Source organism: Corythoichthys intestinalis, chromosome 3 (assembly GCF_030265065.1).
Source record: "Corythoichthys intestinalis isolate RoL2023-P3 chromosome 3, ASM3026506v1, whole genome shotgun sequence".
NCBI classification, from domain to species: domain Eukaryota; kingdom Metazoa; phylum Chordata; class Actinopteri; order Syngnathiformes; family Syngnathidae; genus Corythoichthys; species Corythoichthys intestinalis.
Window position 1 is genome coordinate 21,964,459 of NC_080397.1, and position 27,545 is coordinate 21,992,003.

At 40.6% G+C, this 27,545-nt stretch overlaps 2 protein-coding genes across 3 annotated transcripts; one reads left to right on the top strand and one right to left on the bottom strand.

Annotated features, from left to right (window-relative positions):
• lzts3b (leucine zipper, putative tumor suppressor family member 3b) lies at positions 1 to 14,582 on the bottom strand. 2 transcript variants are annotated; one of them, XM_057832057.1, is made up of 8 exons: positions 14,381 to 14,582; positions 11,625 to 12,423; positions 10,167 to 10,637; positions 9,926 to 10,093; positions 8,210 to 8,338; positions 7,730 to 7,921; positions 5,382 to 5,612; positions 1 to 2,629 (listed from the first exon to the last, which is right to left on the bottom strand). In XM_057832057.1, the coding sequence occupies exons 2-8, from the start codon at positions 12,384 to 12,386 to the stop codon at positions 1,709 to 1,711; spliced, it is 2,874 nt and encodes a 957-aa protein (XP_057688040.1). In that variant the 5' UTR covers positions 12,387 to 12,423; positions 14,381 to 14,582; the 3' UTR covers positions 1 to 1,708. The 2 variants fall into 2 exon arrangements, with proteins under 2 accessions (XP_057688040.1, XP_057688039.1); XM_057832056.1 differs by having other exon boundaries at positions 2 to 2,629; positions 11,625 to 12,548.
• sprb (sepiapterin reductase b) lies at positions 2,144 to 27,530 on the top strand. The gene is made up of 6 exons (XM_057832064.1): positions 2,144 to 2,650; positions 9,959 to 10,136; positions 22,869 to 23,010; positions 23,072 to 23,303; positions 24,052 to 24,339; positions 27,374 to 27,530. The coding sequence occupies exons 3-6, from the start codon at positions 22,912 to 22,914 to the stop codon at positions 27,526 to 27,528; spliced, it is 774 nt and encodes a 257-aa protein (XP_057688047.1). The 5' UTR covers positions 2,144 to 2,650; positions 9,959 to 10,136; positions 22,869 to 22,911; the 3' UTR covers positions 27,529 to 27,530.
• Positions 27,531 to 27,545: the final 15 nt, after the last annotated feature.

Below are 27,545 nucleotides of genomic sequence, written 5' to 3' on the forward strand. Positions count from 1 at the left end.
AATGAAGTAGATCTCAGAATTGAAATATATAGTACAGAAAATGGAATCGCTCAACAAGAATGGCTAAATTATTCACATTTATTCAGTCAGCTGATCATAACAAAGATGTGATTTTTAATCGAGCAAGAACAATACTCATAAGGTAACTGTAAACAATAAACCTGAAACATGTATAAAACCGATAGAATTTTGCTCTCTAAACAATGCAATACTGTAACTACATTAATCACCTACATCAAAAGGAGGCTCTTTTCTTTTTTTTTTTTTAAACTAATTTGGTATTGTTACACCTTAAACCTCCATGATAGACTGATAGTCTGTCTCCACAGTTGAAAAAGAAACAAACAAACAAACAAAAAAAAAACACATAAAGGAAAACTCAATGGCACATTTCTTTGTAATTTTACCATATTTATAATAACAGTAATAAAGATGCTAATACTATGTGATAAGCCTAGCGATACGTTAATATTCTTGAGCAACAAGTTTGTGTGCTGGCATGAACAACACATATAAAAGCCATGATATTCACACTGGAGTCCAATGTACATGTTGACCGGACATGATGTAGTGCAGTTAGGCTGAATGCTCCCACTGTTCAGTCTACATAAACTATGCAAATAGACGGATGCCCGAGATTTTACACCCGCTTCCCTTTGTGTTCATTTTGGTCTACTTGACAAAAATCAAATAATTCTTTTTGAATATATATTTACTTGGAATATTGCCACTAGTCCCTCTATTATCAGTCTTTATAAACTGGCACGCGCACACTCGCTCTCACTCACTCACTCACACACGTACAATCTATAACTATAAGTATTTATTTCTTGTATAGCATACATTCTCTATTCTTTTTTTTCACTTTGGGATCTATTTCCTGACATTAAGTAAACTAAGATGGTGTGCTTCCATTCATTTGTTTCCACTGTTTCACAGTTGAGAAAGAAAGTCATTTTGGAGCACCATGATAGAATCAACACTGACCTCTGGGGTTCATTTTTAGTCACCGCAGGTGAAGGTAAACTTAGAACTGCTCCTAATATTTGGATTGAGTTGATTATCAACATATATTTAATTCATTATTCTAATTCATATTTAGAAAATATAAGCTCTGTTGGATTTGAGGATATCTTTGAGTCATGCATCTTGGACATTGTGCATGGAATGTCATGAAAACCGACTTAAACGTGAATGTCAGTGTGATTTCTCCTAATGTGGAATAAGTTGTTGACCTATATAGATATATATTTATATTTAATCAAAGCACTGAAAATGATATTCACACTTGATTTTTTTAAATACCAGCAATATTTGTTGTCTTGCACATGCTGGAAATGATGGAGTAAGGCGCTCTCTGGCCACAAATGCAGGTTAACGTCACACACTCTTGACCACTAGTTCTACTTGTACGTTATACGACTGACACAGACTTACGATGAATAATAAATAGCGCATAATAATAATAATTAATGAGAATAGAATACTATTGTTGTAATTTCTGACAATATCCCTGATTGTCTTGGTGTTTTTTTCCTGGCACGGGCATGAATTAAACGACCGTTGTTGGCGTCAACTAAACATTGTCAGTTTGTGGTTCTGCAGTGTGGCACACTTTTTTCTGATGGTGTACAGTACGATGTGATGTGGTGTTGTGTCAGTGTGTTTACTGCGCATTTTTGGGAGCGTTTTCCTGCATGTTTTCTTCTTAAATTTCGGTGGACTCTATCCTCTCCAGGCGTGAAGGTCCCGCCCAAGGAGGGGCAAGCTGGTGGAGAGAGGGTGGCCCCTTCTGGTCTTCACATGGTGGGGAAAGGGTGAGGGTGATTGGGCCAGGGAGAGATGGTGGTGGCTGAGGAGATAGCGCTATGAGAGATTGCGGAGGTGGAGAACCAGAGGAGGAGGAAGGGGGGCTGTTAGTGACAGTGGTGGTGGGGGCAGTCGGGGCGGTGCTGGGTTTGGTTCCCAGCTGACTCATACGTTTCTCCAAAGCTTGGTTCTTCTGCAGGGTCTCCACGTAGCTCAGTTGTAACTGGGCCTGGTACTTCAACACCCGCTCTTTCTCATCCTGCCAGGTGTGTCGCTCCTGGTCGAAGTTGAGCGCCTGGCGCTCGCGTTGCTGCCGCTCAAGGCGCAGGGCGGCCTGTAGCTGCTCCAGCTGTCTGCGCAGCTCACCCGCCTCGTCCCAGTGAGCGTCCTGCTGTCGCTGCTGGGCTTCCTGACAGAGCTGGGCCTCGTGGCGCAGCTGGGCCTCGTGGCGGAGGTGTGCGTCCTGACGGAGTTGGGCTTCGTGGCGGAAGTGAGCTTCCTGTTGCATGTGAGCGTCTTGACGCTGCTGCTGATGCCACTGCGCCTCCTCACGCTGCTGCCTTTGAGCCTCCTGCCTCTGGGCTTTGGCTTCGTCGCTCTGAAGACTCAGCAGGGTGTCTGCCGTTGGGGGCAGTGAGTTGGTGGAGGATTCGGCGGGGGTTCGCGGGCAGTGAACCATTCCCCAGGGTGGCAATAGGCCTGCAGCGGCCAAGTTCGGGCTCATGACAACCTCAGCTCCTCTGCTGACTTCATTCAAAGCTCGTTTCAGACTCAGCACCTCTGCCTCAAAAACACCCAGCTTCTCTCGCAGGATGGACACCTGGAGGAAGCAAAGAACATGGTACTACTCTTAATTCAAGGGTCTCAAACTCACTGCACTTACAGTATCTGTTCTTCTTGAGGGCCCTTGAGATTGTGAAACCTAGATAAATGTGTAATTACCTCAGCATATCATTACAGGCCATTTCATTCATTTGGAAGTATTCGTTCATTTCGCAATAGTATAGTTTACAATCCATCGACATATTCCTCCTCGGCAATGTCATCATGCACAGGGAATTAATGACAAAAGTATCAAATTATTTCCACATTCCCCCAAACCCAACAGAATTTTTTTGTCAAATTTGCTATTTAGGTACTTCCTACAGGCAGCAAAAGAGTTATTAATAATGACGTTAACTACACACATGAAGCAATGAGTTTCCTCCTAACTGTAATAGTGTTTCATGTTGTCTTTCACCATGTATAGACCCTACCCACGTGACGTCACAACTCCTTCCTCCTGACTGGTGCCGCCCAATTGTCCGTCAACACATCATGTTTCCCTGTTACGGCTACGTACATTCCTCCTATTTACGACGTGTTTTTCTGCTCGTTAACATTAATAATCAAAATGGTGAAGGCGTGTGTGGCGGTCGGTTGCAATAACAGAGAAGATAGACGGAGAAGACGGAGAGACTTGAAGTTCTACCGGATTCCGAGAGACCCGGAGAGAAGAGAGCGAGATGGGCTGCTGCAATTCGACGAGAAAACTGGGCTCCAAACGATTACCACAGATTATGTAGTAGTCATTTTATATCTGGTAAGATGCATTTAATATATATTTAGAGGGTTTTGGGCTGACAACCACAATTAAGATCATTGCTAGGCTAATCGCCGACAACATACACGTATGTATGTAGTGAGAGTGCTATCGCTAAACCATATAAACATTAAAAGCCCTAACTCCATTGACAAATGACATGAAATCCATTAGACTTGACAGTGGATGTTAGCAATAACAAAAGATTTTGAATTGAAAATTTCGTAACTCACCTTTCCAAGCACAAGATAGATTCCTGCCGAATTTTCGTGGACGAGGACCTGTTTCACCCAACCAGCAACGAAGTATTTATAAGCCTCCAAGCTCTTAAAGTTTTTCAAACTTTCGTGAGAATAGGCTGATTTTGTGTGGACAAGATAGTTGTACAGTTCAGGGTAGCTAGCAGATGTCAGGCAAATACGGCGGAGACAGCGGGTCGAAAAACATCGATTTAGGCATCAAATATGGATCTGGCGAATGGATATACTGAAGCTTTTCCACATAACGCCTTTTATGCAACGCATCAAGTGAGTTTACGGCATCCGAAAGCACCGGGTCTTCCATGAAATGCATTATGAATTGCTCGATCAATTGAGACCATTGATAATACAGACAGAAAATGACGGACAAGTGGGCGGAACCATACAGCGAGCACGTGATTTTGTGACGTCGGTGGGTAGGGTCTATAGGACAGTAACAACTACTTAAGTTTCCTCACAATAGGAGCATGCGCAGAAACTTCATTTCGATAGCGTGCTCATACGGCCAGAAATAAGCGTGTTTAGGTTTTTCAACGTGTTGATAGAGCTTTGCATAACCAGTTTACTGTTTAAAAAAAATATGTATATATACATATTTTTACATTACATGTAATGATGACCACAGTGAAACCTAGCATATATCCAGAATTTTTAGGAGGGACCGATCGTTGATAATCATCGAAAAACTCGCATTTGCTGTTTTGGTGCTCAAGCCAAAACAATAAAATTCTTGCTTTGTCGCCATCTTGTGGAATCTGTATTGGTGTATTACATTTTTATAAATTTGTGTCACATATACCGTATTTTTTGGACTACAAGTGGCGCCTGAGTATAAGTCGCACTAGCCATAAAATCCCCAACGAAGAGCAAAAAAACATATACAGTGGGGAGAACAAGTATTTGATACACCGTCAATGGGTTTTCCCATTGGCAGTGTATCAAATACTTGCTCTCCCCACTGTAAGTCACACCGGAGTATAAGTCGCATTTTGGAGCGAAATTTACTTGATAAAATCCAACACATAGAACAGATATGTCATCTCATTTCAGCTACTAATATCCCGCGTAGTCGATCTATGATTTAACCTGTACTCCTCTAACATTTAATACTGTCTCTAAATGTCAATAGATGAACTTCATGACTTAAACGTTTTTGGAAAATGTATTTAACTATTTGAAGTTACTATTAAAAAAAAACTATACAAAAAAACCTGACGAATGCATCAACATTTTAAGGCAATCATTCTTAAATTGGATGATCCTTGAGCTCCTGCCTAAAGTGCAAGTCTAAATTTAAAGGGAAAAAAATCTTTGTAAGCTTCTTATAAGCTCATCCAGCACAAAAGATCAAATTGTTTTGGCTTTGCCTGAATGTTGTTCAATCCCCACTTCGACATGCTTCTGTTACTCTTTTCCAGCAAGGATTTTGAGGATTAGAATTTCAATTATTTGGATTTACTGGGAACCTTCTAGATCCAGCAGTTGCACTTATTGGAAATTAGATTCTGTATTTAGTTCTCTACACTCTTCTTTTCTGGGTCCCTTCAAATTGGATAAATTTCAACAACAAATTCAAGGTAAATGTCTTGGGAAAACAAACGCAACCTCGTTTTGTTTGTTTTACATTGATTGTTAGCTCTGTATCTGAGCATAATTTACTAAAATGTTTCCTGGTGGAGTTGATAAAGGCTTTTTATCATCATAAAACCAGAAATGAAAATGGAACTTGCCTCCGACAGAGTTCTCCTCAGGTCTGCCTCACACTTCTCCAGCTCCAGACTCTTGGCGCCGTAGGACTCCTTCAGTCCAAGCATGGCCTCCTCCTGCTCCCTCAGCTGGGCATTGAGTTCCTTGAGCTGGCCTCTCAGAGCCACCATCTCTCCTGCCCGCTGTGTCACCTCGGCTTGGCTTTCTCTCAGCTGCTGCTTTAGCAGAGAGATCTCACCGGCCTTCTGACACACCTGCCATATTGGGATAAGGATAGCATGATTTTTATCTGTCTTATTCCATTTGTATGAACACATAGCAGGGCTTAATTTATCTGTCAATTTGCAGATAGAAGCATTTTCACACTTCATTCTTACTACAGTATGTTGTCACAAATTTAATGTATTGTAATCGACTAATTGGATGCTCATAAAGATGGGTGTTTTATTTTTCATAATTAAAACATTTTTTTTCTGACCACTTGACATTAATCCTATCACCATTGAATTACCGAATTATTGTCACTGACTTATTGTTGCAGCACATTTACATGAACTGTACATGCATTAGATTTGGGTCAAAATGGATTTTGCGATATATAAACTAGATGCATTGCCACATGATTTGATCAAGATAGTACATGAATATTTTAATCGATTCACTGAACCGTCTGAGCAGCTTTACCATGAGTAGCCACTAGTCATTCTGTAGCACTCATAAGCAGAGAGGAACAAATTCTACTCACTATGTCTAAGTAGAAGAACAGGCTTCCCCTCCTTTTACAAACAATAACAAGTAATAGCATCTCATTAAATTAAGATCATTCAAACTCACGGTTTCAAAACGAAACTAAAATGATCACATAACAACAGTGCTGTTTTCATCAACGCTGACCATAACGGAAATATTTAGTCGACTAACAGTTTTTTCATGACGATATTTAGACGATAACGAGCTAAAAACGTTTCTTGGGAGATTAAACATAACGAGACGAATGCCAGTTTTCGTCTGACGAGACGAGAACGAGACGAAAATGCGTCATGGTTTCCGTTACATGTTCACATTGTGTGACATTTTATGTGTAGTTAGCCTGCATCGTAGCAGTGTCTCGTATCACTCATGTGACGTGCTGCGCCCCGCCACCCAACTCACCAATGTCCTCTCCAATCTCCTCATTGCTTGTTTTGAAACACACACACACACGGTAAGATTTGTTTTCTTATCTTGGCAAGAGAGAAAATGCAATGTTACGTTAGCCTTAAAAGGTCTGAGTGATCATCACACACTAAATGTAACTTGTAGTGTTAGCAGAGCATTTACATTTGCGTTAGCATTAGGCTAATGCTAACTTTTTTTTTTTTTTTTTTTAATACAGTTCATGACGCCTAGGTGGCTATAACTAATTGAAAATAATGTACTGTTTTCCTGCTGAGTGTGTATTATCACCAAGTTGGTGATATATTTGTAGATGATACAATATGTACTCATCTGTTAATGTTCATTCGATAGTGTTGGAAACCTTTATTTATTTTTGTAGTAAAACTTTTGAATTTTACAGACAAAACATTGAGTTGACTAAAACTAGACAAAATTAGTCTGAGTTGTTGTCAACAAAAAGTAGACAAAGACTTACACGTTTTGCAAATGACTAAAATATGACAAAAGCTAATAAGTATGATGGTCCAAAAGATTAAGACTAAAACAAAAATAAAGCGGCTTCCCAAAACAACACTGCATAACTTATCAATGGCAATTAACTGAAACAGTAAACAACTGGAACAGTAACAGAAGAAATAATTAGCAGAGTTAATGAACTTTGAATTTCACTTAGATGCATTGCATTGCATTCTGGGAGGCATGAGGCATGGTAGCAATATGTTCTATGGCAACAGTGTTAACAGCTGGGGGGAGCAGAGGTTGAAGCAATGAAGCCTTGCAGCCAATTGGTTCAAAGCTTCATGGTTGTTCATTTGCTCTATGGCGCTATCAAGTGGACTTGAAGCCCAAGAGGCCAACAGTGTTAAGAATTCTATGGCTATTTGTTTAAGAAAATGATATGATATGAACATAAGGAAAAAAGTGCTATAAGGATCATTTGAGCTTGTTATTAATTTCTAAATAATAGCTTTCCCACAGTGTTTGGCTTGAAAGATTTTTTGGGGGGGAAAGTATTTCACTAGCTCTAGATAACTACTTTCACAGCCTGCAATCCGCAAAATGTGAAATGACAGGCGATCGCCATTGCATTTTGCGACTACTTTATATGTACTGTAGTAGGCTACTGCAAACTGTACTGTACTGCATTTGCATGTGCAACTGAAACAAAAATAAATAAGCATTAATTACATAGTATTTTTTTTTCATATCTTACCTCCCACTTTGTCTCTTCCAGACGTGGCAAAATGTCAGCCTGCTCCTTCCTGTAATCCAGACACTTTCTTTCCAGCTCCTCTCGCTGGGCAAGCAGGGCTGCCATCTCCTCTTGGAGCCTCCTCTTGTCTTGTGACAAACGGGTTATCTGTGCCTGCAGAGCAGTCTGTGAGCGTTGTGCGCGCCGTGTAACCTACAGATGAATACACTGTTAAGTTTTTTGCACATTTTTGGCCAGATTTGATGAGTTCCATATCTGCTGTTGGTGCCTTCAAATGACATGTTGCAGGCTAAAGGCTGAGTTATCATAGCATTAGCTAGCAGTTGCAACTCATATGTACGGCATATGCCAAGCATTCTTCTCTTTACGTAAGGCAACGTGTTCAATAATTTGCGCATGACCTTGAAGCCAGAATACATGGAAAATGCTAAGTGACATTTCAAGTAGAGCGATTGGAGTCGGGTTATATGGTGAAGTCACCTGCTGCAAGCGTGAAGCATAGTTCTGTCTCAGCTCATCCATCTGTCGCTCCCACACGCGCTGCTTCTCCTCAAACACCTGAATAATGGCAGCTTCGCTTTGGTCCAAGTTGCGGCGCATGTGCTGCACCTAGTGGATGAGTAAGACATTCGGAAGTGTTAAAATGGCAGATCAGCTGAGATATTATATGAATATGTATATATATGTGTATATATATTTATACACACAGTGGGGCAAATAAGTATTTAGTCAACCACTAATTGTGCAAATTCTCCCATTTGAAAATATTAGAGAGGCCTGTAATTGTCAACATGGGTAAACCTCAACCATGAGAGACAGAATGTGGAGGCCTTGAAATGCTTCTTACGAAGCCACTCCTTTGTTGCCCTGGCTGTGTGTTTGGGATCATTGTGATGCTGAAAGACCCAGCCACGTCTCATCTTCAATGCCCTTGCTGATGGAAGGAGATTTTACTAAAAAAAACTCTCGATACATGGCCCCATTCATTCTTTCCTTTACACAGATCAGTCGTCCTGGTCCCTTTGCAGAAAAACAGCCCCAAAGCATGATGTTTCCACCCCCATGCTTCACAGTGGGTATGGTGTTCTTCGGATGCAATTCAGTATTCTTTCTCCTCCAAACACGAGAACCTGTGTTTTTACCAAAAAGTTCTATTTTGGTTTCATTTGACCATAACACATTCTCCCAGTCCTCTTCTGGATCATCCAAATGCTCTCTAGCGAACCGCAGACGGGCCTGGACGTGTACTGGCCTCAGCAGGGGGACACGTCTGGCAGTGCAGGATTTGAGTCCCTGGCAGCGCATTGTTTTACTGATAGTTGCCTTTGTTACTGTGGTCCCAGCTCTCTATAGGTCATTCACTAGGTCCCCCGTGTGGTTCTGGGATTTTTGCTCACAGTTCTTGTTATCATTTTGACGCCACGGGGTGAGATCTTGCATGGAGCCCCAGATCGAGGGAGATTATCAGTGGTCTTGTATGTCTTCCATTTTCTAATAATTGCTCCCACAGTTGATTTCTTTACACTAAGTGTTTTACCTATTGCAGATTCAGTCTTCCCAGCCTGGTGCAGGTCTACAATTTTGTCTCTGGTGTCCTTCAACAGTTCTTTGGTCTTGGCCATAGAGGGGTTTGGAGTGTGACTGACTGAGCTTGTGCACAGGTGTCTTTTATACCGATAATGAGTTAAAACAGGTGCCATTAATACGGGTAACGAGTGGAGCCTCGTTAGACCTCATTAGAAGAAGTTAGACCTCTTTGACAGCCAGAAATCTTGCTTTTTTGTAGGTGACCAAATACTTATTTTCCACTCTAATTTGGAAAATATTCTTTAAAACTCAAACAATGTGATTTTCTGTTTTTTTTTCACATTCTTTTTCTCATGGTTGAGGTTTACCCATGTTGACAATTACAGGCCTCTCTAATCTTTTCAAGTTGGAGAACTTGCACAATTGGTGGTTGACTAAATACATATTTGCTCCACTGTATATATACAATGGGGAAAATAAATATTGAACGCGTCACCTGCTTTCTCATTAGAGTTAAAGTTTGAGTCCATAAATGATGATTATACGGAATTAAGTGCATTAATATACGGAATTAAGTGCATTAACAATGTAACAAATATGTATCAGTTGAAACTACACTGCATTACTTATTTGAATGAACCTACATTGACCAACATCTGCAATACTAACCTCTTGCTCTTTCTCCCACAAACGGTCTTCCAGGTCCTGAATGATGTCATCAGAGGAAGGGGAGGGGCGTAAGGGTCCTGGTGCGTCGCTCATGTGACTCAACCTTTGATAGGATGAGGAACTCTTTCCTGATGAGGATCGACCGCTGTCCGAGGCACAAAGGCCATTCTGAAGTGAAAAAAATAGAAGCTTTCTTATGATAGCTATGAAGGTACGTATACGTAAATGTATATGTGCCTACCTGGTAGCCAGGCTTTTCCAGTTTGTCTAATCCCGCTGCCACCCCAGCCATACCCAACCTGTTGATTTGGCTTGTGGAAGCACTTAATGGCCCCAGTACAGCCGGTGGTCCACAACCAGAGCCCGAACCAGTGTAGGTGGGCAGGCTGGTCAGAGAGTTCCTGCCTGAGTCTGACATCCCCCCCTGAACCACTTCATTAGGATTTACCACTCCCTCACCTCTGCTGACCCTCACCGGGCTCTCCTGGTCCAGTAGGAGGGCCTCTGGAACTTCTCCTGACTCTCCCCCGCCACCTTCCCTGCCTCTCCTGCCACCTCTCCCCTCACTGTAGCCTTCTCCTCTCCCTTCACTCTTGCCCTCGGTTCCAGCCCCGCCTGCTTGGCCCACGAGGTTCTGCATGGAGTGGAAACTCTTCGGGACCACCGGTTTGAAGGCAGAGGGACGAACTAGGCCGGTGTCTCTCTGCATTGCCTAGAAAATAGGTCGTTATGAGTGCAAAACTACAGCATAAACTGCATTCAACCATAATTTTTCTGTTACACTCAAGTGAAAGCTGGAGCCTATCCCTGCAAACCTTATCACCATCAATCACTGGACTGTCAAACAGAGATAGGTATGCAAATATGGATATCCATGAATGGAAATATAAAATCTCTCCTTTTGTAAGAACTGTTTTTTAAAAAATCCTCTTGAACAGTCTCGTTTTTTTAGTTCAATTTACTAGAAAGCCAAATATCCGTTGAAAATATTTTATTTTTTGACTGGAGGAGGAAACTGGATTACCGGTACCTTTGTTTTCAGCCACTAATGTATTAATTTGAGTGCTTGAGTGGTGCTTCTAGACAAGAAGTTTCGAGGATTTTTTTTTTGCCTAGCCCTCATCCTGGTAAATCCATTCCATAATCCAAAACCAAGATTCAAGACAGGAAGTTTGAAATTGTCTGATTGTTTGTACTGTGACTAAAAGGTTAGCCACCTGGGATTTACCCTTCCTCACTTAGCTTGGTTATCTGCTGGAGTTTCTCTGAACTTTACAAACTAAAATCTGAACACGATTCAATATCTTAAATCAATATGATCAAACACACTTGATCTTTTTCTTGCAAGGTTCTGAAGCGAGCATGATTTGAGCATTTTTCTTCCTTCTAGTGTTTTTTTTCCCAAAATATTAAATGGGTGTTATCTCTGAGATTTTATTACTGGTTATGAGTTTAAAGATACTCATACTTCTGTGTTTCTGGATAGTATAAATACACTAATTTTAATATAGATTTTTTTTTCACTTTATATATAGTTTGCTTATGAATTAATCTTGCAAGTGAAGTTTTTGTTCCACTGCCACTGCATGTTACTTAAATGTAATGATATATTTCTGGACCAGTTTTTGTTGCGTAGAAGAGGAATGGCTCAAAGAAGCTCCAGCTGAAATAAGTATGACAACAGGATTTCCAAAAGTACCTGTTCCAATTTTCCTGACACCGCCATGATTTTGGGTGGGTTGTGTCCGGCTGGGTTATTTTCGCCGTCCGGTCTGGTGGCCACCATCTCTCTGTGCTGATGCTGATTCACCCCAACACTGTTCTTCTCGTTTGCTCCTCGACCCACGACGTTACCGCAAACGTCCAGACCTGCAGCCTGCAACTCTCTTTCCCGTTCCAGTCGTTCCCCCTCCAGTCTCTCCCGTTCCCTTTCCCGCTCTCTTTCCCGTTCTCTCTCCCGCTCTCTCTCAATCTTCTCCCTCTCGATTCGCTCCCTTTCCCTCTCCCGGGCCCTTTCCCGTTCCCTTTCCCTCTCACGCTCCAGCCTCTCTCGCTCCACACGTTCCCTCTCTCGCTCTCTGTTCCTCTCCCGTTCTCGCTCCCTGTCCAACCTCTCCCGGTCCCAGTCTCGGTCCCGGTCCCTGTCTCGCCCCCGTTCACGTTGTCTCTCCCTTTCCCACTCCCTCCTGAGCGCAGCATTGCCACACTCCAGCTGACTGTTGTTGTTGGGCGGCGCCATGGTACATTCCGTGTTGGTGGTGGAGGCTGTTTCAGTGGGCCGGTCGGTACAGGTCCCGGTGCCGATACTAACGCTCCCTCGTTCGTCGCTAGATGCCGTGCCGTCGGATATAGTCGCAGGGGGACGGGGCAGACGCTCTGCGCTGCAGCTGCGGTCACCAGGGCAACGGCGTGAGAGAGGAGGGGCGCGTGGCAGCGTGGTCCTCGTGCCTACAGACTTCATGGCAAATTCCTGCTCGCCTGCCACCCCACTGCCAACACTGCCCATAGTGAGGGGGTCAAAGGTCAGGGGTTAGAGGTTAGGAGTCAGGTTTGGGGGGTCACAGAAACATTTGGATGCAGTGTGGGTCATCACAACCTAATGCAGGTAGTGGGGGCACACACACTAGAGGAACACAGAGAAATGAGAGGTGTTATACATACTGTTGCATTGATAGGATTAGATGCAAATGATCAAACAGAGAGCAGATGCAATTCGCTCTTTGTTGACTGAATGACATGAAACGGTATTGTTTTTGGATGAACTGGAATTTTTCAGGCCTTGTATTATGATGCGACATATATATAAATTCTTTAAGACGTGTTTTGCCACTTTCGCGTAAGCAATCCTGCAAACTTTGGAAAGAAAGCACAAGCTGGAAGAGTCATGACCACATGCTCCCTAGTAGTAGCATGCTAAAATGCTCCATTATGATGAACATTGGGTTGTCTGTGTATTATCTTGAACAAAGTATTAAACACAAAATTCAATTCATCTTCAAATTAGTGACCAATTATTGATGTTTAGAATGATAAAGACACTGTATTGTTTGGGGTTGGGGGGGGGGGGTAAACCTGAATGGAAAACCACGTTTATCAGAATTTTAAATACAATACACAGTATTAAGGTGGCATGCTCAAAACAGCACCTTATTAAAAGAATCTAAGAATACCATAACATCAACACTTTTTTTTTTAATAACATTTGATGCATGCGGCATGCCTATTAAAATAATGTCATTTTCAAATGAAGGCAAGTTCGACCTGATGCATGTTAAGCATTTCACTGCACATGGCCTTCTCAGTTTATGATATAGTTCCATTCCCATTAATTTGTACATAAATCCAAAGCTCCATCAATAACCGACACTAACGCAGTAGTAAATTCACAACAACAGAAAACACAGTATATTCATGAAAAAGTGTGAAAATAAAACAATCAAATCAAAAACACAAATCGTACGTCAACACCATCATGAGTCTAAGACTCCCTGTAATTTTTTTATTACCTGGCTTCCACTCAGCTTTAAATCCGTCACTACTTATGGATGCTGACCCACCAGCTGAGAATCATTGGTTTCCACTATACATGGGCGTCCATTAACATGCCCTTGTTTACCAAATGACCCAAGTTGCACTATGTGATGATGTCAGGCGCAGTACCGTAACTGTAATGTGAGTGTGTATGTGCCACAAAGTGCAGCCTCTATTTTTATAAGCCTCTTTTCATTAAAACAATAATGCTACACAATCAATGTAAAAACATCTACCTGTGCAATCTTATTTACCACAAGCTATGCCAGAGGGAATGCTCAGTTTTTGAACAATATGCTTATTATTGATGCTGTAAATGGTGTAGAAGTGCAATTCATCATCCTGAGTTGCGCGGCCAATAACATTTCTCAGAAACATGCTATTTACGTACATACACAAAATGTTGAGATGCAGGTGCCTTCAATGTCATGTGAAATTAATATTGTCACACATACATGCACGATCCCACAACAAGTATGAATGATAGCTACAGCATCATTACTCCCTCTTGGGTGACTATTGTAGTAATGGAGTGCGTAGTCGTAGTAGCCAAATAGTGTGTCTCTACCGTATCCAGTTGCCTCTATGGTTCTTTCCCCTCCCCTCACGACTCTCCCCTCTCTCTCGCTCCCTCTTTTCTCTGCATCCCTGGGCGGCAAGGGCGGCTATATAGCAGCATCCGCATCGAGCTCTCATTGCACCGCGCTTCCACGCACTCACTAGGCCCCGTAGCTGCAGCCCCACGCGTGCATGTTCTCCGCCATTCCAACCCCCTCTCATCCCATCCGAATCAAATCGTTGACATTGACGGAAGTTCAAACATACTACCTCTTGATTATTCTTATTATTTGCCCCCTCCCCACCACCTAGCGACCGTGCACAACAACCCTAGCGAGGCGTTCCATCGTCAAAAGCGATACTCACTATTTTTTGCAGTGTGCTGGAGGGCGGGCTCCGTGTTGTTATTCCGCTGTCAGTCCTGCTTCCCCCGGGGCCCGATCATCGTGCGATGCCGCCTTGCGTCGCTGCTGCTCGGGATGCCGTCCTCGACCGCTGTCAGCGTCGGATGCTGTTGATGGAGTCGCTCGGTTGATACGGGCATCAGCTGAGAGACACACACCCACCTCTGGACCCGCCCCTCCGGCTGCATGATGTAAACGCCCCCATTTGGCATCATTCTAGTCGGTGCTCTCCCTTGGGAGATTGGTTTGGATGGAGGATGGAGATAGAAAATTGGATGGCCAAATGAATAGGCAGCACAGGCTCTAGTTGCAGTGGTGACAACAACATACTATGAAATCTAAGAAAAAGAGAGGGAAAAAAAGCTACAATGCTCAGGTACAGTGGGGCAAATAAGTGTTTGGTCAACCACCAATTGTGGAAGTTCCCCTACTTGAAAAGATTAGAGAGGCCTGTAATTGTCAACATGGGTAAACCTCAACCATGAGAAACAGAATGTGGAAAAAAACAGAAAATCACATTGTTTGATTTTTAAAGTATTTATTTCCAAATTAAAGTGGAAAATAGGTATTTGGTCACCTACAAACAAGCAAGATTTCTGGCTGTCAAAGAGGTCTAACGTCTTCAAACGAGGTCTAACAAGGTCTAACGAGGCTCCACACGTTACCTGTATTAATGGCACCTGTTTTAACTCATTATTGGTATAAAAGACACCTGTCCACAATCTCTGTCAGTCACACTCCATACTCCATTATGGCCAAGACCAAAGAGCTGTCGAAGGACACCAGAGACAAAATTGTAGACCTGCACCAGGCTGGGAAGACTGAATCTGCAATAGGTAAAACGCTTGGTGTAAAGAAATCAACTGTGGGAGCAATTATTAGAAAATGGAAGACATAAAAGACCACTGATAATCTTCCTCGATCTGGGGCTCCATGCGAGATCTCACCCCGTGGCGTCAAAATGATAACAAGAATGGTGAGAAAAAATCCCAGAACCTCACGGGGGGACCTAGTGAATGACCTCTAGAGAGCTGGGACCACAGTAACAAAGGTTACTATCAGTAACACAATGCGCCGCCAGGGATTAAAATCCTGCACTGCCAGACGTGTCCCCCTGCTGAAGACAGTAGACGTCCAGGCCTGTCTGTGGTTCGCTAGAGAGCATTTGGATGATCCAGAAGAGGACTGGGAGAATGTGTTATGGTCAGATAAACCCAGAATAGAACTTTTTGGTAGAAACACAAGTTCTCGTGTTTGGAGGAGAAAGAATACTCAATTGCATCCATACCCACTGTGAAGCATGGAGGTGGAAACATCATGCTTTGGGGCTGTTTTTCTGCAAAGGGACCAGGACGACTGATCTGTGTAAAGGAAAGAATGAATGGGGCAATGTATCGAGAGATTTTGAGTGAAAATCTCCTTCCATCAGCAAGGGCATTGAAGATGAGACGTGGCTGGGTCTTTCAGCATCACAATGATCCCAAACACACAACCAGGGCAACAAAGGAGTGGCTTCGTAAGAAGCATTTCAAGGTCCTGGAGTGGCTTAGCCAGTCTCCAGATCTCAACCCCATAGAAAATCTGTGGAGGGAGTTGAAAGTCTGTGTTGCCCAACGACAGCCCCAAAACATCACTGCTCTAGAGGAGATCTGCATGGAGGAATGGGCCAAAATACCAGCAACAGTGTGTGAAAAGCTTGTGAAGAGTTACAGAAAACGTTTGGCCTCCATTATTGCCAACAAAGGGTACATAACAAAGTATTGAGATGAACTTTTGGTATTGACCAAATACTTATTTTCCACCATGATTTAGAGATACATTTTTGAAAAATCAAACAATGTGATTTTCTTTTTTTTTTTTTTTCACATTCTGTCTCTCATGTTTGAGGTTTACCCATGTTGACAATTACAGGCCTCTGTAATATTTTCAAGTGGGAGAACTTGCACAATTAGTGGGTGACTAAATACTTATTTGCCCCACTGTAGGTCAAAATCCAGCGTAGGGCTACTGCACCTTAAAACGTTTTGTTTTTCTCCTTGAGATAACTTGTTGTAATTTGGTCTAAACAAATAAAAATTGATTTGATTTTATTTGACTTAGAACACATTGATAACTGAACAGTATGGACATGCAGGTGACAATGTTTTTTTAGGTAACCTATTGCGGTCCCTCATTTTTATTATTATAGTTATTCTTTGTTCCGCAGCCCCTTTGAGCACAATTTGACCCCTTTAGAATGCTTCAAAATGCACCAAAATCGGCAGGCAGGTCAAGACAGGTGCAATCTTTGATAATGTGTAAAGGCAAATTCCAAATACACGATGTAGCGACGAGCGCCGCCTAGCAGTCATTCATTGACCCGCTGAGGCTTTGAGCCAGACTTTGACCCCCTCAGAATGCTTAAAAACTCACGAAACTCAACAGCCAGGTGAACTCTGGTGAAAACTGTGATAAAATGTAAAGAAAAAAAGAAAAAAAAAAATCCAAATATGCGTAAATGTATGTAGCGCCCCCTCGGTACAAAACCAACATTTCTTTTCATTTAATTTTTTTTTAAGGTGAAAAAGGAGGTAACAACGCAAAGGTTAAAACTTAGAACACATCAGTACTGTATGAATGGGACACTATACGCGGTGCCCAGACTGCCGTTAGTACTACATCCAGTTTTCATTGGGTGGGCAGAGCATGTCCGTGGGTGGGCACTGCCCACCCCTGCCCCCCGGGTAACGCCCCTGGTGGGTGGTAATTATGATCCATATAAATTGCTTAAATTATACTAAAAGTATTTAGGTAAGCAAGTGAACTGTAAGAAATTGGTTAAAATTAACTGTCATTACCTAATTTTAATCAGTAAAAATTCAATCTTGAACAAACAATATTTCCCCAAAAAGATTACGTGTGTGCTCAAGGTTGCGCATGCGCAAACAAGTCTTCTATAAAACTGAAAGGAGGACCATTTCATTTGACGGGACACTCCAACTTGGATGGCATCGTATGGTAGAAGTTTGAACTTACTGTTTCTTTTAAAATTGACAATGTAAAATATTAACTAGCCTGGTATGCTCTGTGTTAAATTTAAAAGCCCCAATAGTAAAAAAATATTTGTATATTTTATTCCTGGCTTTTGGCAGCCATTCCTGATACCTCGCTAACAATGTTCTTCAGAGCATAGCAACATGAGTTGCTTATTTTCTAATCAACTTTTCAATTACAGCGTACAATATTGTCAAATGTTTCACCCTTTGGTAACAATTTACAGACCACCGAAGTATAACACAATGTTTTTTGATGAGTTTACCAAAATACTGTCTTCCGTCTGCATGGACTTTGTGTTGTTTTAGTGGGTGACTTTAACATTCATGTTGATAATCCTGAAGAAGGATGTGCTAGAGAGCTTTTAAATATTTTGGATACATTTGGTTTATCTCAGCATGTCACAGTTCCAACACATAACAGAGGGCACATACTGGACTTAATAATATCCAAAGGTCTTAACATCTCTGAGGTCACAGTGAATGATGTTGCTCTGTCTGATCACTACTGCATTATGTTTAAAATGACCACCCCGTCCATCCTCTGAAAAGGGAAACAGAGGTGATTAGGAAGCGTTACATAAGTGATAACACATGTGCGTTATTCACACAGGCCTATGCCTCATCATTAACCCCTACAATAGCTCCAGTGGAAGAACTTGTAAATAGTTTCAGTTCCAGTGTGATGACCGTAATTGACACTATTGCCCCGATTAAGACAAAAACTTTGTCAAGAAAGAAGAGGTCACCCTGGAGAAATGCCATACTAGCTATAAAACAAAAGCAAGTTTGTAGACGAGCAGAACGCAGATGGCGAAAAAACAAACTCCTAGTTTTTTATGATATCTACAAAGAGAGTCTTCGCAAATACAACCAGGAACTGAAAAATGCTAGACAATCATATTTTTCAGAGATCATTAGTAGAAACACCAACAATACTCGCACACTATTTTCTGTTGTTGACAAACTGACAAACCCACAAGCATCAGTACCTCAGGAATTGGCATCTGAGGTGTCCTGTAATAATTTCGCAGCATTCTTTACACACAAAGTACTAAAGATTAGACAGACTGTGGGCAACTCCAGATTAACAAATGTTACACTAAATGCCTCCCCAAATGTCCCCCACGTCAATCTTAGACAGTTTAGCCTCTTGGACTATGCCACTTTAACAGAAATTGTGTCGAAATTAAAGCCCACAACATGCTGCCTTGACATCCTTCCTTCAAACTTTTTCAAAACTATTTTTCATTGCATAGCCCCAGACATACTTCAGATTATAAATACTTCCCTCCAAACAGGAGAGTTTCCTCAGACTTTAAAAACTGCAGTAATAAAACCTCTCCTAAAAAAACCTAAACTGGATGCCTCAACCATTAGTAATTACAGGCCAATATCAAATCTGACATTACTGGGGAAAATTATCGAAAGGGTTGTGTTTGAACAGATCCAGACTTTTATGATGCAAAACAATCTTTTTAACTCATTTCAGTCTGGATTTCGGCCACAACACAGCACCGAGACCGTGCTTATCAAAGTCCTAAATGATATTCGTCGGAATACCGATGCAGGCAAATCATCTGTTCTGCTACTATTGGATCTCAGCGCCGCATTTGACACGGTTGATCACAACATACTACTCAGCAGATTGGAACAGTGGGTAGGGCTTGCTGACACTATTCTTCAGTGGTTCACATCCTATTTACATGATAGGGATTTCTTTGTGTCAATCGGAAACTATTAGTCAGAACGAACCAAATTCACGTGTGGAGTCCCTCAAGGGTCAATTCTTGGACCACTCTTATTTAACATCTATATGCTTCCGTTAGCTCAGATAATGGAACAGTATGACATCTCCTATCACGCCTATGCAGATGACACACAACTGTACATTTCTGTGTCCCCACATGATTATAGTCCCTTAGTCTCCCTGAGTAAATGCATTCATAAAATCAATGAATGGATGTGCCAGAATTTTCTCCAGTTAAATGTGGAGAAGACAGAGGTGATCATTTTTGGGCCAAAAAAGGAAAGGACAAAGATAAGCAGCCAACTTAGCACAATGTCACTTACAGCTACAAATCAAGTCAGAAACCTCGGCGTAATTATTGACTCAGACCTAAAATTTGATAGCCATCTAAAGTCAGTCACTAAATCCGCTTATTACCACCTAAAAAATATAACCAGAATTAAGGGGCTTCTGACTCAACAAGACATGGAAAAACTTATGCATGCATTCTTTTTCAGCAGATTGGACTACTGCAACGGTATATTTACAGGTCTTGATAAAAAATCAGTCAGGAAGCTGCAGCTAGTACAGAATGCTGCAGCCAGAGTCCTCACAAATACAAGGAAGCTGGACCACATTACACCGGTTTTGAAATCGCTACACTGGCTTCCAGTGAGTCAAAGGATAGACTATAAAATACTACTGCTCGTCTACAAAACACTTAATGGCCTTGGACCAAAATACATGCTTGACTTGTTAGATTCCTACGAGACATCAAGACCCCTAAGGTCGTCTGGAACGGGTCTTCTGCATGCTCCAAGAACAAGAACCAAGCAGGGTGAGGCAGCATTTAGTTATTATGCTCCTCACCTCTGGAACAAGTTACCCGAACGTCTGAAGTATGCTCAAACTGTTAGCTCCTTTAAATCAGGGCTAAAAACGCTTTTGTTTAGCACTGCATATCCATAACTGTCTATATATTTCAATCTACCTGCCTTCTATTCCTCTTGTGCTTATCTCCATTGCTGATTTCAATGATTATTATTAGTAGTAGTTTTTGCTTTATTTTTATTTTTGTTTTATTTTTATTTATTTATTTTTATTCTGTGATTAAATGCGATCTTTTGTCTTGGTTTTTACGTTGTGTTGATTTAAGTGTGATTTTTATGGTCTTCATGTGATGTAAAGCGTGTTGAATTGTGCTATATAAATAAATTTGCCTTGCCTTGCCTTGCCTTTGGTGTAATTGAGTGGCGCGTCCCCCCCAGTCTCCGACTGGAAGTACCCCGTCCGCCATCTGCTGAGGTGTGCCACCCACAGCCACACCAGCAGCAGCTAACGTTGCTGTTTACATTAAGCGACGCTTGGCTGCTACTGAGGCATGTAAACCCAGTAATGGCGGCCCATACTAGAGACAACCACAACTCTGATCAATCAATATGTATTAAGGAAGAACTCATCGGCAAGCTATCCAAAAGCCTGATAATGATCCTGATTATTTGATTCAGGTGTGTTGGAGAAGGGAGACGTGCAATGCAGGCTGCCCTCGAAGAATGGAATTGGTGACCCCTGCTCTACGAAGTGTTTTCTGCTGCTAATAATGTATGTCATGTACATCTTTTTATTAAATTTGCACACTAATTTAATGAAATTATTTTGAACTGTAGTTCATCATGCTACAACATAACACTCCTGTGGGGTTCAAACATCTATGGTACAGCATTTTTACCTTATTTGTATCTCAAATTGAAAGATGCACTTGTGCTGTTGACTGTTCAGTTAAAACTGTTCTTGAACTCACATTGTTTGCATATTACTTATTTTGGACTGATGCCTTTGTGTTCTTCATTCATTAATTAATACCATACTGTACTTGAACTAATACTATGACGAAAAAATGTTTGCATGCAATTTATATCGGGCACACAATTTGTTAAATGTTTAATGAGCAAATTGTCAATAAAATAAAGTTGCCAATCAAATGATTGTCTTGTGTGCAACGACTTTGGGCATTAGGGTAAAACAAACCTTACCTACAGTAGTAATAATTAAGTTGATATTTTAATGAATATTTATTTTAAAATATTCAGTAAAATATGCTATACAAATACGCTACAATCATGTATAAATAATACTCAACTTTAATAGGTATTAAATGTTATAATCTGTTTCAAAAGGTTAAGTAAACCTTACCCAAATTATTTGAGTATATTATTGTTGACGCATTTAGGTAATATTTACTAAGTAAAATTAGTTAAATTTTACACTATCAAACTGAGTGTAAATTGTTACCTCAGTTTTATTGAGTAAATTCTAGGTTATTTGTTACAGTGTAAGAAGGCAGTAGGGACAAAATACAACTACTGTACTTTAGCTGTGTGGTGTACTAGTGATTCACCACAGGTTTACACCATTGCAAAATACAACCAAAATAAGGAACGTTGTTAATTTTAATACTTTGGGCAGTGGGCCATTATCACTATCAAGTTCCTGTGGTGTGCTCAACAGAAGAGGCACAATGCAAATATGAAATTTTAAAGAAACTCAGATGTCCTAAACACATTTTGAGCAATACAAAATAAATCTCTTGGAATGTATTTAATTTTATATATTCGTTTTTTACTGGACGTTCACGATATTTTTATGTTGTAGCTATGTTGCTGCTGTATTCCCCGCATTAAATGAGTGTGCCAGGTAAATGAAGTGGGAAAAACAGAAAGGGTCTGGTAGGTGGTTGAGCAATAGTGAACAACTTCATTTGAATTTTTTTTACATGATCGGTCTAAATAATGACTGACACACAAACATATTTTGAGCTGTACTCGTGCTAAAATCTGATCAGTATGACGTCATAGTACGTGCCATAGAAAACCGCTCCACACAGAGGCTTTATTGACTAGCCGCAAGAGGTCGCCACAATCTTTAAAATCTAGCTCATTTTTAACCTTTTCCATGCAACATCAACAAAACGCTGTTTTATAAAGTATCATGTGTTTAACAGGGGTTTCCTCGCTTTTATTAATTTTCCATGGTGAATTTCACAGTTCTATTACCATATGATAGTGTAGCAGGCCAAAAATGACCATTGCGGCCACACAATCACTCATGTGGAAAGCCATTCAAAGGTTGAAAGTTATGGTGGAAGAAGACACAAGTAACCATCTATCACCAGTGGGTTTCATATACAGACCTTGTACCCAATCTTAGGTCAGTCAGTCATGCAAACTGGTACTAGTAAACTGGTACAAACTGGCAGTAAACAAACCATAGTTTTGTCTTTTCCTTTATTTAGAGAATGTGTGGAGGCGGGAATATAAACTTTTAAGACTGATTACTTGCTGTATGTTTCAATTTCTGCTGTTTATTCTCCGGCAGTCTGGAGAATTCTCTCATATTTAAAAATAAAGGTCAGATATGGGTTAGCTATTTGGATAAAGTAATGTGTGAACTTTTGAAGTTTAGCTGAGACATGCAAATATAATGCTGCTTCCTTGCTTTTCACATAATGTGAACAATTATATTTCTATTTAAAAACTAGCCAAGACATAACATAAGTCTTTTCAGTGTGAAATGTAGAGCATAAAATCCCTTCGTGCTGCTTCTTTACTTAGGCCTATGAAATTACTGCAGCTCTCACACTGATCTCATGAGTTAAAGCCTCCTGACCTGCCACCACACTTTCATTTCAGCTTCTCGTTCTTCAATCAACCAGCAAGGTAGCAGTTAGAAGACATGTCTGGAATTCTTCATACAAGTGAACAAACTTTGGGACGGTGCATGTGCATCATCACAGGAGCATCAAAGGGTTTCGGACGTGCACTTGCACACCTCGTAAGTAGTCATCTTGGGCAAGAAAACAAAAGTGGAGAAACAATGTCACGTGTTCTTCCAGGTGTTATACAATCTCAAGCCGGGCTCAGGGCTCCTGCTGGTGGCACGCTCCAGACCTTTGCTCCAGGAGCTGAAAGAAGAACTGCTGCAAAGCCTTGAGGGCATGCAGAACCTCACTATTGACTATACAGCGGTAGATCTCAGCACCAAAGAGGGCGTGGAGAACATCGTGGACATGGCAAAACAGATGAGTCTTAAAGAATTAGACCATGTGCTGCTTGTTAATAATGCTGGTGAGACTTTGCAGTATAAGGTTGTAGAAGACCAAAATTCATTTTATGCCAATGCATATTTGCTTTATAAAGTGAAAATTAGCTTCAACCTTTTCTTGAGTCCTAATGTGTTACGAATTTGTCCAAAATGCGCCATAATCATCATTTCTCATGTGACCAATTTGCTTGGATAAAATAATGTTTAAAAAAGACTTGAATTTAAGATTTGTTCCATAATTATATATGTATATATATATATATATATATATATATATATATGTGAAAAAGATCTTAAAATCAAAGTAGAAACATTTGTGTGGAATTTTCAAAGAAATAAGCTTTTAGGTAAACGTTGAAATTTGTATCTATGATATTTGTTTCAAATAGTATTTATTTACCAAGAATGAAAGTGACCTTTCAAAATCAAAAATTGATTCTAAAATGAAATTATTTCACCTAAATCCTTTTTTTTTTTTTTACTGCAAGCTACCACAACTTGCAGAATTTTTAACATGTGTCATTGTCTAGTGAATCCTATTGAGAATGTTCTGTATATGAGCATGTCAACATTTGATAACAACAATGCAAACAGTCAGCTCAGTAGCTGAAAAAAGCCAATCCTGCAAAGAGCTATCGTTTTCTGCTCGAGTTTAGCTTACAAATGCATAGAAAAACGCAATTTAAATGTGATGAAATTTTGGTCGGTAATATTCTTGCAAGGAGATTTTAGAAAGAATACTTTTTTAACATCTTTAATTTTCACCACCAGCCTCATTGGGGGACATCTCCCCATTTGAGAGCTTCACCGAGCTCAACCGGGTCAACGCCTACCTTGCTCTTAACATCAGCTCTGTGTTGGCGCTGACCGCCGGAGTGTTGCAGGCCTTTCCGCCACGAGCCAGATTGCGCTGGAGTGTGGTAAACTGCTCCTCAACATTTGCGCTTCAGGCGCGGCCCTCTTGGGTGCTCTACTGCACTGCCAAAGCAGCCAGGGAGATGATGTTCAGGGTACTGGCAGTTGAAAATCCCAAAGTCAAAGTGCTCAGCTACTCACCAGGTATGTGCAAACTTATATTTTGCAACTTATATTTAAACTAAACTTATATTATCCAAAAAAGACCAAAATTGTAACATCTAAAAATCTAGTGTCCAAGAATGCAACTTTCACTACCGTTGCACTGCATTCATGGTCCCATCATACTCACAGTTTTTTAAAAATAAAAATTGTTCTGACCCACAATGCACCACATTGCCTATTGAGAATATCACATGTGGCTTCCCTGTCACAACAGTGGGCGACAAAGAAAGACCGGTGCGTTTATTGTGATTAAATATGTTCCAGACAGCATGAAACCAGATAAATTTAGGTTTTAAAAAAAATCCACCCCAAATACACTCTTAAGCGGTTTCAGCATTGACATACTGAATATTGCCAACAATCATACTGCACTAATAACAATTTAATAGACAAATAATAGACTTCACCATCAGTTGACAAGACAGCTCCCACAAACATTGCGCCACGCCTTCCCATTGGGGGCCGACCCAGGCAGAGCATTTGACTTTCACTGTATAAACTCAAACACACGCTGCGTTCAAATGCCGGATTTAGGTGGAAAAAGGATGAAAGTCTTACTGTATACAAGAAGGCAGGAGTGTCTCAAGAGTGATTTTGTTGAGGATTTAAGGTAATTATTATATAAAATAGCCCCATGAGTGCACGTGGAAAACATTAGCATAACTTTAGCTCGAAATATTTACGTAACATGAATGATAACTGCCCGTTTTTTTGCTCTTAACCAAGAATCTAGACTGTTCTATGTTCAAATCATTAGAAATTGTGGGACGTACACATTTATTTTCAAGACTTTTCGACTTAAAAAGCTCTTTGTTTTCTGATGGCCGCCACGTTGTAGCCTTACACAGTAGGGTAAGTTTTACATTCAAATGATCAGGTAATTTTTGGCCAACTGCCCATTTTTTGGCAAAAAAGTAGTAACTTCGACATTTCTGGGTCCATTAAAAAAAAAAGTCGCCTTTTACGTGTTTGATTTTATGTAACATTTCAGTCTAAAAGCGACGAGGGCCAAATAGCCGGCAAGACGTGCCTCCGTGCTGAGGCAATAGTAACATCAGAATTCAACCTAAATAGGTTGTGATTGTATGTAGAAAATGCAAATTTCCTTTTGTTGAGTAAAATTAAGATGATTCTACATGCTTTCTTCAAGTATTAAGTTTCTGATGTGAGAATTGGGTGATTTATTAGCTGTTGAAAACGGCACAAAAAAAAAAAAAAAAAAGTTGCTATTTTAGGCAAAAACGTTTATGATACCGTATTCTTCAGATTGTAAATTGCAGTTTTTTTCACAGTTTGGTTGGGGGTGTGACTTATACTCTTGAGCGAGTTATGTGTGAAATTATTAACACATTATTACATGTATATCATTTCACATGTTATTTTGGTGTGTTGGAGTGAGACTGATGGTTTGGTAAACTTGTTAGCATGTTCTTAATGCTTTCGTTATCTGAACAACTCCTAATAGCTATGTTACATTAACATTTTGGCCAAGGTCGCATCTCGTAGTTCATGCATCATGTAACATTATCATACTGTACACTTAAACAGCATGTTGTTCTCTATTGTATTTTTATTTTAAGTTGCCTTTCAAGATGACATATCTGTTCTATGTGTTGGATTTTATCAAGTAAATTTCCCCCGAAAATGTGACTTATACTCCGGTGCGACTTATACATTTTTTTTCCCTCTTCATTGCGCATTTTTGGGCTGGTGCGACTTATACTGAAGTGCGACTTACAGTCCGAAAAATACGGTATGTTAAAGATTGCTATTGATCTTGAAAATATAGGTGGTTATCTCTACATTTGGTGATTTTTTTTGCATCTAATGTAAAATTTGAGAAATTTATAGCCATTTTAAGTTTTGTTATACTTATATAAAAAATACTTAATCAGGATTTTATTAAGGAACGACTTTGAATTTTTTTATGTCGCTGCTCATGGTGACGCTGCTCATGGTGACTCATATATGCCTAAGGGAGGGGCCTGTTTTGGTTTTAGGTCGCTAGCGACTTTGATTTTGAAAATATTTGAATTTTAAGTTTTTGAAAATAGCCCCCCTATTGATCCGATCCACGTGTCCCGTCAACTGATAGTGAAGTCTTTGGACAAATGATTGCATTTATACTTGCGGTGGGGAGTGTGTGCGCATGTGTTCGAAGGTTTCCTCCTCTTACGGAGAGGGTATAAAAATAAATGAAAAACAGTGTTCTAAACTTTATATTTTATAAATCAGCCATGTCCAAAGTTTGGCCCGGGGGCCAAATGCGGCCCGTTGTCAAATTTCATCCGGCCCCCAGCCCCCGTCATAAAATCAATAACGTCTGGCCTGCACACAGACTTAATAAATTGGTCAGCAGTACTGCTACCAGCATATGAAGTAGCTTACACACTAAATGCTGCTCCTCATTTACCACTAAAAGGCAGCAGCACTCTAAGCAACATTACCCCGTGTGACCTTATACTTCCAATTTTCTAAAATGTCGACAATCAACAAAAAAAAGTTGACTGCGACGGCCGACGCTTCAAGGATAGGTGGAAATTGGACTATTTCTTCACTAAAATACGCAACAACTGTGTCTACCTCATTTGCAAAGAGACAGCTGCTGTTTTTAAAGAGTTCAATGTGAGGCGATATTACCAAACAAGACACGCTGACATGTATGACAAGATTACAGGGAAGATACGCAGCGAGAAATTGAAGCAACTTGAAGCTACTTTAATTTCACTGCAGCGGTATTTTGCAAGAGCCCAAGAGTCGAAAGAGAACGCCACAAAGGCTTTAGTTGTGAGATTGTTGAAATTATTAATTAAAAAAAATAATAAAGCAAATGACAAACAGAATGACATACAGAATGGCTGGCTAAAATTTACTTAAATATATTGTTCTATGTAAAGGACGTCAGCCAAGGTCGGCCCCCCACATTTTTACCACACCAAATCTGGCCTGCTTTGCAAAAAGTTTGGACACCCCTGTTATAAAGTATAGATATGCTCTCTTCTCATTTCCTCAGGGCCAATGGACACAGAGATGCAGAGGGATATTCAGAGACTGACAGGCATCCAGTATCACCTTCACCCATGCAGGGAATCTGCAACCAAGCTGATGAGGGTTCTTTTAGACAATGACTTTGCCACAGGATCTCATCTTGATTTCTTTGAGTTGTGATTTCTGTGAATGAATTT